Genomic DNA, 12,182 nt, shown 5'->3' with positions numbered 1-12,182 from the left:
TCTGGGGCCTGGGGGAGATCTTGACTTCTGCTTTTTAGAACTCTCTGTGGGAAACTCAAGCTGTCCTATTTCTGACCCGCCATTTTGGGTCTCAGGGGACACATAGGGTTCCCACTACATGGCTAAGCTGCAAAGTAAAATGTACATTTATATAAACATACATATATATTTTTTATCTTAATTTAAGTTGAGTGTTAGGCATAAAGTTAGCAGTGTGGTTAAGATTAGGGTTAAGGTTTAAAATTTGATTTTAGGCAGGGATTCTGACTTTGCAACTTGGCCAGATAGTGATGACAGACACACAGATGGTCGGGGATGCAAGGTTTAATTTGTCGTCACAGCATGTGCTCGGTGCACTGGTCATAGGAACTAGTACTAATCACAGAGATAGCATGATGACGGTAACTAGCGTGATGACGGTAACTAGCACTCATCACAAAGCTAGCGTGATGACAGTAACTAGCGTGTTGATGGTATCTAGTGTGTGGTTATGGCTGGTTAGTGAAGTGGAGAGGCCAGTGCAGTATTGCAGTGGTTCTGAGGATCATCGGAAATGACTGAGTGCATATTTGGATATCTGACTGTGTGTGTGTGTGTAATTTGTTACAGTGTGTGAGAGTGTGTGTTCATCCTAGATGAATCACTACCTACGGACCAACTTTTCCCCATTTATTCCTGAAAGATGAGGAGGGACACATTCTGAGATCATCAGTCATGTGACCTCTCGCTAGGTCACATGGGAGGGGTGAAAAGGATGAAGAAAGCCCCATTCATGATGCCTCCTATAATCCCCCACTCGGCTCCCCTCCACTTCTTAAGTGGCGCACAGAGGGCCCAAAGGAAACAGTCTCAAATTCTTTGCTGATATAGTTTATTATTCAAAAAATTCCAGTCTAAATCGTGAGCACTGAAGGATAAGCAGAGTTAGCCTAGCCCTCATAGGAAAATGTGGGTGATTCAAAAAAAGAACAAAATAAGAAAATCCATATCCCTACCAAAACTGGGCCAATCAAGTTCTCACTTTTACAAAGAACGCTTTGAGAACATTTTGCTGTGGTCTTTGTAGGCCAACCTCAAACAGCCATTTTCTACGGTACAGTACATGACCAGTAGTTAGTAGAGGCTGTAATAACATTTAACACTTGTGAAAGTACACTCAGATTAAAGGGTAGATTAAAAAATACATATACAACCCAAACCATGATCATTTCATTCACTTTTTCCAACAAATCTTAAAACATACACTATGGATGCCTATGGCATCTCCCATAATACACATAGCTCACAGATGTCTGAAACTGTTCATGCAAGTGTGTGTCTTTGAGTGACACAGCAAGAAAAGCGTTGTACTGTATGTAATGTGACTGACTGTATCTATGCTTGTGTGGGAGTAAGTCAATGTAAGGGGGGTCTTGACCGTCGGTTACGGCTGGTAGTCAGACCCCCGGCAACCGTGGGAAACAGGAAGCCCGAGTTACTAGTGATACAGAGCATAATAATTTCCAGGCTGAAATAATCCATGCTATCTTCTCTCTGGGATGTCTGTTTTTGTGTGCATGGGCCTTAAGAGAGGACTTTGGCGTGTGTGTGTGTTTGTGTGTGTGTGCACGCGTGCTCTTGCATTCAAGGGTAAACGAGTTCGGCTGGACACGAATAAAATAGATTTTATCATCCGAGTGTGTTATTATTGTACTTACACACTAACCAACATTGTATGACATAGCATTTAACACTTCTTTAAGCACAATGCAGTAAATGTACTGTTCTGAGAGCTAAACATGCATCCAAGGCACGTATTCTACATGGGTTTGGACAAAGCTTTGTGGCAACAGCTGGCCTCTATTTGTGTTAACTGGCTCTCACAGAAGCATGCAGACACAGGCACCTGGGCAAGAGAGTTGCGTGCAGACATACACGGCACGCACTGACTCACGCACGCACGCGCACACACACACACACACACACACACACACACACACACACACACACACACACACACACACACACACCACACACACACACACACACACACACACAAAGCTATTGGCAATATTTGACTTCATTGGCATCCAACCCTGGACTCCATCTCTGGAGACGGACTGACTGTTTGTTTTCAAAGGTCAACTGATTCACAAAGAACACCCTGTCTCAGTCTCAGAACCTAAAGCAGAGCAGAGTTACACATGCAGGAGATAAACTCGGTTTTATAGAGGCCCATCCGAAAGAGAAAATGTACAGTCAGGGGTTGTAAGGATGCTTCGAGGGGTTGTGGGTTACATGGTCTGTTACACATTACAGTATAAGGTCCTGTGTGTCTCAGCATCTGCAGGGCTGTGGGTTCGACTCCTGCAGGGATGAAATGCACTTAAAAGTCTATGCATTCACTGTCAGGTAACGCTATGGATAAAAGTGTCTCCTCTGAAAAGGAAATGGTGAAACACTAAACATGAGGGTTGTACAAGCCCTCAAAAATGCAGATTCTGGCGTGGGACTGATAGGGTTAAAGGTCTATGCATTCACTGTCCTGGAAGTCACTTTGATAAAAGCATGCCCTCCTTGGCTTACAGTACATATGGGGCTTTCTGCTGAAGCATCCCATTCAGTATGTCTTGTAGCAGCATATCGCAATGGATGTTGACAAATCCGTAAGAATCCGTAATCATTAGTCCAAAACGTTTTGCAACGGAAATAGTTTACTCCAAACGGAAAATGTTTTGCAACGAAAACAAGATTTTCTATTGGACTAATATATCTATGTCCCTCCCCATTTGGTTCTGTTTCGTACTGTATGGCTCTGTTTGGTTCCTAGTGAACACCCCTGTAGTCTCCTCCTGTAGTTTATTGGCTGTAGTGTCTGGGGCTAGTGTCTGGGACTTGGTGATGACGAGAGCTCCCTGGATGAAACAACACTGACGCTGGACACCGGCTGTGCTGGCATTGGTCGCCTCCAGCAGACAGCCAGGAAAGGACTGTTTTCCTTGGATACGGTTGCCACAGCAGCATCAGCAGGAAATACTGGAGACAGAGAGTCAAGGGGAGAGGGGAGGGGCCGCAGGCTGCATGTTGCTTGTGACGGAGGCAGCTGGCTGATGGTATACACATTGGATGGGACGGTGATGCGCTCATCTTCGCTTGTCAAATGTTTTTGAGGGTATTCCACACATGCCTCTACAGCAGTAGGATGCATGAAGAGGAGAGTGTATGTGTGTGTGTGTGTGTGTGTTTGTGTGAGTGTGACTGTACAATATTGTGTGTGTGCGCAGCAGTGGAGGCTGGAAGGCTGCAGAGGGGAGGACGGCTAATAATAATGGCTGGAATGGAGTCAATGGAATGGTATCAAACACATCAACGATGTGGTTTCCATATGGTTGAAATGGATACCATTCCAACCATTATTATGAGCCGCCCTCTCCTCAGCAGCCTCCACTGGACCGCAGTCTATATGTGCCCCCACTTCTGTCAATAATAAAACAGGTGCCTCCACTCACCTCACTTTAGACACAGAGCTAGATTGTATAGAATGGTATGAATGGTTCAACTCTTGAATTGTGCCTGTTCAGCTTTCCAACGATAGAACAGAAATATAAATACTTTGGGCTGTGAGACTATGTGAGGAATTCTAGCCCTTCACTGAAGCATGTATCAGTTTTTGATTGTGCCCTAGTTCATGGCAAGAGGGGGAAAGTGGATAAGATGAACTCAGCTAAATGTTTCTCTAGCCTTGAGGTCTCCTGGTCCTGGTTTTCTTTCTTTCTTTCTTTCTTTCTTTCTTTCTTTCTTTCTTTCTTTCTTTCTTTCTTTCTTTCTTTCTTTCTTTCTTTCTTTCTTTCTTTCTTTCTTTCTTTCTTTCTTTCTTTCTTTCTTTCTTTCTTTCTTTCTTTCTTTCTTTCTTTCTTTCTCAGGAAACGGATCTGCATTCCAACCCACACAGGAAGCGGACAGGTCAGGAAAACTTAGCTAGACACTAGAGAGGGAGAGGTTATAGACGGAGGTTCCAATAGCTCAGTTGGTTAAACCAGGGTCTGTAGTGTTACAACACCAGGGTCTGTAGTGTTACAACACCAGGGTCTGTAGTGTTTCAACACCAGGGTCTGTAGTGTTACAACACCAGGGTCTGTAGTGTTACAACACCAGGGTCTGTAGTGTTACAACACCAGGGTCTGTAGTGTTTCAACACCAGGGTCTGTAGTGTTTCAACACCAGGGTCTGTAGTGTTACAACACCAGGGTCTGTAGTGTTTCAACACCAAGGTCTGTAGTGTTACAACACCAGGGGTCTGTAGTGTTACAACACCAGGGTCTGTAGTGTTTCAACACCAGGGTCTGTAGTGTTACAACACCAGGGTCTGTAGTGTTGCAACACCAGGGTCTGTAGTGTTACAACACCAGGGTCTGTAGTGTTACAACACCAGGGTCTGTAGTGTTAAAACACCAGGGTCTGTAGTGTTACAACACCAGGGTCTGTAGTGTTACAACACCAGGTTCTGTAGTGTTACAACACCAGGGTCTGTAGTGTTACAACACCAGGGTCTGTAGTGTTAAAACACCAGGGTCTGTAGTGTTACAACACCAGGGTCTGTAGTGTTACAACACCAGGGTTGTAGGTTTGACTCCACATGGGTCAGATATTATAGATACATCAATGTCTGTCTGTTTGGGAGAAAAAAGTATTTGCAACAGTGGGCCAGGAGTTCAACTTGCTGACCACCTGACCACAAGAACTCTGTGCTGTCATTATAATAATGGGGCCTGCAGTTTTTGCTGGTCAGGATGGATGGAAGGAGAGACAGTAAGCGAGAGAGAGAAAGAGAGAGAGAAGAGGAATAAAGGACAACCGGTGACAGGCGTTTTGCTGAGTGTAACAATGATTTTTCCTCTGACAAAAGATTCACCGCAGTGGTAGAGGGTGCATCGTTACCATGACACAGACTGGCTGTAGAGGGCGACAGAGAGAGAAACTGTTTCTTCATAAACTCACCTCTTTGCAGAGAGATCATTACTTTAAATTGTCAGCAGGTGGTGCCAAAACCTTTTCATTCTCTTAAGGCCCATCAAGGATAATGTATCTCTTCCTGCTTCATCTGTAGTGCAGAAGAGAAAGTAGGATATGCGTCAGACCTGGATTGAAATACATAGGAGTATTAGAACATTAGAATATTTGTATTTGAAAATACATGCCAATACTAGACTACCAATGCTAAACTACATGCTAAATGCATTGCAGAAAAGTTATTGTGCAACAGGGGGATCAAATTAACATCCTACACCTGTATACACCACTATCGCCAACACACCCACCACCCCATCCCACTACTTGGCCCTATCAGATCTTACACCTTTACACAGCACTTTCACCAACACACCCACCACACCATCCCTCTACTTTGGCCCTATCATATGCTACATCAGGCCGTCGGCCTGGGAGGATGGAACACCTTCTCTCAAAACCCCCTGTAGATCTTCTGCACTAAAATCTCTCACACTCCTGCCGCTACCACACAGTATCTTCTGGGATTTCCGCTCCATCAGTGCAGTACAATTAATGACCATGACAATAAATGCAAGAAATCTAAAACATATCCTCTCTGGATCTCTGTCTTCAGTCCTACTCAGTGGGGGTCTCCCAGTCGAATCACTCAGCCTTGGGCTATCATATACTTTCCTCACTGCCTCAGCATAGGAAACCTTCTGCAAAACACCAAAATAGCTGACATAACCTAACCTGACAGGTAAGAACTCTCTATTAAAGCTTAACAAGACATACTGGGTATTCTCAGTCTCAGGCACTGGGTCTACTTCTCACCAACTTTAGGATGTAAAAAAACACCAGAAATATTGTTTTTCAGATCTACACTCAACGCCACCCCACTGATCACTCCTTTGAGCGGCACCCTGCTCCGTAGAACAAAGCACACCACTGGTCGAGGCTTGAGATGTGTGATGTGGAGAACCCTCTGCCTCTGGATGCACACAAAACCTAAACAATTCCACTTCTCGAAAATGTGACATATGTAACAGTTCCCAGTTTGTTCTATGCCCAGCTTGACGCAACATATGGGTCGGCCAAAGAGCAGGGATCCACTTTTTCTCAAAATCTCACTCCTACCCACCCAAAATCATGTCTGGTATGATCAGGGCCAAGGCTGGCAGTCTCTACTACACCTGCCGCTGCAGTCACTTCATCCTGGCTAGGCTTCATTTCAGAGCAAACATTACTGGCGACAGACTCCACCTTGAGTTTCTAATCAGAGCTAGCAGAATGATGGGATCCAAGATCCTCAAGAGGGCAAATAGATTTGTTTTTAAATTAACTTGGCTTGTATGCAGCAGACAAAGGTTTTTGCTTAGCGCCGTTACCTCGGATTCGCATCATCGCATTTCCACAATGTTTTGTGGAACATAACTAGCCTATTGGTAGACAGAAAGCTACATTAAGGAAATAAGTAGGAATTGTATTAATATGCTCATACAAACATGTAAACGAGTGTGTTTGTGTGTGTTTGGTATTATAACAGCAAAATTATACATTTTCATTGTTAAATGTATTCTGTTGAATCCACAGTACTAACTTCATGTTGTGTCTGATAATGTGTGAAACATAACTACTGGGACACAGGAACCATAATCAGGAAATAAGTTTGACTTTTATTAATATGCTAATACAAACAAATAAAACATGCGTGTGCGTGTGTGTGGGTTTGAGACAGAGACAGAGAGAGAGTGAATGAAGGAGGAAGTTCTGTGCACTGTAGGCTGCTGTATGTGTTATAGTATGCTGTCATGGTGATGTTAAACCACTTTCTCACAAATCCAGTGAAGATTCTCCGCACATGACAAGTCATTCCATGCATTCGGAAGGCTCTGATCTGTGCGTATCTCAACACAGTCCTCCTCACCATTTGCTGGTTTGCCACCACCATTATCAGGCTGTGGGTAATACCAGTACCTACAGGGATAAAAACAGTCAGATGTCATGGTTAATACCAGTATAATCAGGGTTAAAAACAGTCAGATATCATGGTTAATACCAGTACCTACAGGGTTAACAACAGTCAGATATCATGGTTAATACCAGTACCTACAGGGTTAAAAACAGTCAGATATCATGGTTAATACCAGTACCTACAGGGTTAAAAACAGTCAGATATCATGGTTAATACCAGTACCTACAGGGTTAACAACAGTCAGATGTCATGGTTAATACCAGTACCTACAGTGTTAAAAACAGTCTGATATCATGGTTAATACCAGTACCTACAGGGTTAAAAACAGTCAGATGTCATGGTTAATACCAGTATAATCAGGGTTAAAAACAGTCAGATATCATGGTTAATACCAGTACCTACAGGGTTAACAACAGTCAGATATCATGGTTAATACCAGTACCTACAGGGTTAACAACAGTCAGATGTCATGGTTAATACCAGTACCTACAGTGTTAAAAACAGTCTGATATCATGGTTATTACCAGTACCTACAGGGTTAAAAACAGTCAGATATCATGGTTCATACCAGTACCTACAGGGTTAATAGCAGTCAGATATCATGGTTAATACCAGTACCTACAGGGTTAAAAACAGTCAGATATCATGGTTAATAACAGTACCTACAGGGTTAACAACAGTCAGATATGATGTTTAATACCAGTACCTACAGGGTTAACAACAGTCAGATATCATGGTTAATACCAGTACCTACAGGGTAAAAAACAGTCAGATATCATGGTTAATACCAGTACCTACAGGGTTAAAAACAGTCAGATATCATGGTTAATACCAGTACCTACAGGGTTAACAACAGTCAGATATCATGGTTAATACCAGTACCTACAGGGTTAAAAACAGTCAGATATCATGGTTCATACCAGTACCTACAGGGTTAAAAACAGTCAGATATCATGGTTAATACCAGTACCTACAGGGTTAAAAACAGTCAGATATCATGGTTCATACCAGTACCTACAGGGTTAACATTAGTCAGATATCATGGTTAATACCAGTACCAACAGGGTAAAAAACAGTCAGATATCATGATTAATACCAGTACCTACAGGGTTAAAAACAGTCAGATATCATGGTTAATACCAGTACCTACAGGGTTAAAAACAGTCAGATATCATGGTTAATACCAGTATCAACAGGGTTAAAAACAGTCAGATATCATGGTTAATACCAGTACCTACAGGGTTAAAAACAGTCAGATATCATGGTTAATACCAGTACCTACAGGGTTAAAAACAGTCAGATATCATGGTTAATACCAGTACCTACAGGGTTAAAAACAGTCAGATATCATGGTTAATACCAGTACCTACAGGTTAAAACAGTCAGATATCATGGTTAATACCAGCACCTACAGGGTTAACAACAGTCAGATATCATGGTTAATACAAGTACCTACAGGGTTAACAACAGTCAGATATCATGGTTAATACCAGGACATACAGGGTTAACAACAGTCAGATATCATGGTTAATACCAGTACCTACAGGGTTAAAAACAGTCAGATATCATGGTTAATACCAGTACTTACAGGGTTAAAAACAGTCAGATATCATGGTTAATACCAGTACCTACAGGGTTAAAAACAGTCAGATATCATGGTTAATACCAGTAACTACAGGGTTAACATTAGTCAGATATCATGGTTAATACCAGTACCTACAGGGTTAAAAACAGTCAGATATCATGGTTAATACCAGTACCAACAGGGTTAAAAACAGTCAGATATTATGGTTAATACAAGTACCTACAGGGTTAAAAACAGTCAGACATCACAGTTTGAACATCACAATCCTAAATAATATACAGACATGTTTCATCTTAAGGTTAACTTTGTTGACTTCTGCCATCAATGACATTAACATGTATAGAAAAGATTGAATGGAGCCTTATTGACAAATGAGTTATCATCTCTCACCCTGTGGTCAGTGTTATTAGAGCAGTAGTATATTACCTTGGGTTGGTCAGTGTTTTGTCGTCCACCCATCTCCAGGTCCCCTCATTAACAGAGTCAGTCAGACCAATCCAGACTCTCTTCTTGAGGTTGAAGAGAAATTTCTGTTGTTGAGGAAGATAAATAAATATTCATATGTTTGATCATATCTAACCGTCTCTCTCTCTCTCTCACCTGTTCCGCATCACTGTTTATGATGACTAGGTCTGCTCCTCTCTCCAGACAGTCCTTTCTGCTCTCCTTCCAGGTTTTAGTCTCAGTAGACAGGAAGTACCACATGGATTCAAACTTCTGCCAGCCAGCAGGACAGGTTTGTTCTACAAGATGATTAACATTAATTTCCTTCAACTTATCAAACTGGACACTTAATGTAAGAATATAGACTCATGATCAGATGTGTGTTGTTAATGACAATTTATTACTGTATGTTTACTCACTGCAATTGTTAAGACTCCCGCTAAGAAAATCTCTCTCAGTCTGTAGCTGATCTCTCTCTTTAGTCAGGTTGTTATAACTGGTCTTTATCTGGTCTCTCTCTTTAGTCAGGTTGTTGTAGTTGGTCTGTAGCTGGTCTCTCTCTTTAGTCAGGTTGTTGTAGCTGGTCTGTAGCTGGTCTCTCTCTGCAGATGAGTTCTTTGAGACGTTGCTGTCTGCAACAACAATAAAGAAAAAGTTGCTCACTAAAATAGATCACATCAGAACTACTAAATCTGAATCATAATAACTATTTAAACAGTGTACAAAAATATAAATGTAAAGTGTTGGTCCCATGTTTCATGAGATGAATTAAAAGATCCCAGAAATGTTTCATATGCAGAAGCTTATTTCTCTCAAATATGTTTACATCCCTGTTAGTCAGCATTTATCCTTTGCCAAGATAGTCCATCCACCTGACAGGTGTGGCATATCAAGAAGCTGATTAATCAGCATGATCATTACACAGGTGCACCTTCTGCTGGAGACAATAAAAGGCCACTTTAAAATGTGTAGTTTTGCCACAGATGTTTCAAGTTTTGAGGGAACGTGCATCTGGCATGCTAACTGCAGGAATGTCCACCAGAGCCGTTGCCAGATAAATTCATGTTCATTTCTCTACCATAAGCTGCCTCCAATGTTGTTTTAGAAAATTTGGCAGTATGTTCAACTGGCCTCACAACAGCAGACCACGTGTGCCCACGCAAGCCCATGACCTCCACATCCGGCTTCTTCACCTGTTGGATCGTCTGAGGGACGGTGCTGAGGAGTATTTCTGTCTGTAATAAAGCCCTTTTGTGGGGAAAAACTAATTCTGATTGGCTGGGCCTGGTTCCCCAGTTGTTGGAATCTGGATGCCAAGTGGGTGGACCTATGCCCTCCAAGGCCCACCCATGGCTGAACTTCTGCCAGTCATGTGACATCCATAGATTAGGGCCTAATGAATTTATTTCAATTGACTGATATGAACTGTAACTCAGTAAAATCTTACATGTTGCGTTTATATTGTTGTTTAGTATAGATATACTGTAGACTTACATTGGACAGACAGGCCTATGATCCCAGCCAGTAGGAGAACACACAGCAGCCCCAGACACACTGCAGCAACTCCAGAGGGTCTCTTCCACCACTGAAAATGTACTGAATAACATATTATTTAAGATCTTTGGTAGTGTGTTTTACTGTATCATCCAGGATTGGGACAAATAAAGGTCTAGTACTACAGGGTAATCTCACCTGTTTAATGTCTTGTGTGTGTAACTTATTTGCGTGTGTGTGTGTGAGTGCGTGTGTGTGTGTGTTTTACCTGAGTGCTGGTCTCCTGGTCCATAATTAGAAGTAGTGTCTGCTGTCTCTTCTCTCTTGGTGCTGGTCTCACTGTCTCTCAGGGTGTCTGCACTGACGTAGATATCCACAATCCTCTCCTCCATCTGACCTCTGTCAAACTTGATCTTCTTGGTCATATCTGGCAGAGCATAGATGGCCTCAGACATCTCCAATAACTTACTGTGTTTTCTGTCTCTACTCAGGTTCTGGTACTATCGCTGCTCCTCTGTCTGTTTCTGTCTGCTCTGAGTCTGTGTCTATTTCTGTCTCTGCTAACTGACTAACTGTTTATGATATCATCCACAGAATAAAAGGGAAATGTAGAAAGAGGAAGATAATTAAAGGGTAACATAGTGGTTTATCTTTATAGCTAATTCCTGAGAACAGTGGACTTACTTATCAGGAGAAACTGTATAACCTCATGTTGTGTCTACTGTACTGACTTCATGTTGTGTCTAATGTACTGATCTCAATTTGCGTCTACTGCACAGGCCTCATGTTGTGTCTAATGTATTGACCTCATGTTGTGTCTACTGTACTGACCTCATGTTGTGTCTAATGTCGTGACCTCATGTTGTGTCTAATGTACTGGCCTCATGTTGTGTTTAATGTACTGACCTCATGTTGTGTCTACTGTACTGACCTCATGTTGTGTCTAATGTACTGATCTCAATTTGCGTCTACTGCACAGGCCTCATGTTGTGTCTAATGTATTGACCTCATGTTGTGTCTACTGTACTGACCTCATGTTGTGTCTACTGTACTGACCTCATGTTGTGTCTACTGTACTGACCTCATGTTGTGTCTACTGTACTGACCTCATGTTGTGTCTACTGTACTGACCTCATGTTGTGTCTACTATATTGACCTCATGTTGTATCTACTGTACTGACCTCATGTTGTGTCTAATGTACTGACCTTATGTTGTGTTTCTAATGTCCTGACCTCATGTTGCGTCTACTGTACTGACCTCGTGTTGCGTCTACTGTACTGACCTCATGTTGTGTCTACTGTACTGACCTCATGTTGTATCTACTGTACTGATCTCAATTTGCATCTACTGCACAGGCCTCATGTTGCGTCTAATGTACTGACCTCATGTTGCGTCTACTGCACAGGCCTCATGTTTTGTCTAATGTACTGATCTCATGTTGTGTCTAATGTCCTGACCTCATGTTGTGTCTGCTGTACTGACCTCATGATGTGTCTACATTTACATTTACATTTAAGTCATTTAGCAGACGCTCTTATCCAGAGCGACTTACAAATTGGTGCATTCACCTTATGATATCCAGTGGAACAACCACTTTACAATAGTGCATCTAAATCTTTTAGGGGCGGAGGGGGGTTAGAAGGATTACTTTATCCTATCCCAGGTATTCCTTAAAGAGGTGGGGTTTCAGGTGTCTCCGGAAGGTGGTGATTGAC

General features: G+C 42.2%; 1 protein-coding gene across 1 annotated transcript; it reads right to left on the bottom strand.

Annotated features, from left to right (window-relative positions):
• Nucleotides 1-6,624: 6,624 nt before the first annotated feature.
• On the bottom strand, nt 6,625-11,034 carry LOC106602242 (uncharacterized). The gene is made up of 6 exons (XM_014194758.3): nt 10,735-11,034; nt 10,467-10,568; nt 9,392-9,604; nt 9,129-9,271; nt 8,955-9,058; nt 6,625-6,945 (listed from the first exon to the last, which is right to left on the bottom strand). The coding sequence occupies exons 1-6, from the start codon at nt 10,919-10,921 to the stop codon at nt 6,789-6,791; spliced, it is 906 nt and encodes a 301-aa protein (XP_014050233.2). The 5' UTR covers nt 10,922-11,034; the 3' UTR covers nt 6,625-6,788.
• Nucleotides 11,035-12,182: the final 1,148 nt, after the last annotated feature.

The sequence above is a fragment of the Salmo salar genome, chromosome 04, assembly GCF_965601325.2.
Source record: "Salmo salar chromosome 04, fSalSal1, whole genome shotgun sequence".
NCBI classification, from domain to species: domain Eukaryota; kingdom Metazoa; phylum Chordata; class Actinopteri; order Salmoniformes; family Salmonidae; genus Salmo; species Salmo salar.
The sequence above is the reverse complement of the archived record's forward strand: the minus strand, read 5'-3'. Positions and strand labels throughout refer to the sequence as shown.

Excerpts from the sequence above, each read along its gene's own strand:
- LOC106602242 (XM_014194758.3), bottom strand. The coding sequence starts at position 10,921 with ATGTCTGAGGCCATCTATGCTCTGCCAGATATGACCAAGAAGATCAAG. Across the intron at positions 10,569-10,734 it reads ACCAGGAGACCAGCACTCAG|TACATTTTCAGTGGTGGAAG; the intron begins GTAAAACACACA and ends TATGTTATTCAG. Across the intron at positions 9,059-9,128 it reads TAAACAGTGATGCGGAACAG|AAATTTCTCTTCAACCTCAA; the intron begins GTGAGAGAGAGA and ends CCTCAACAACAG.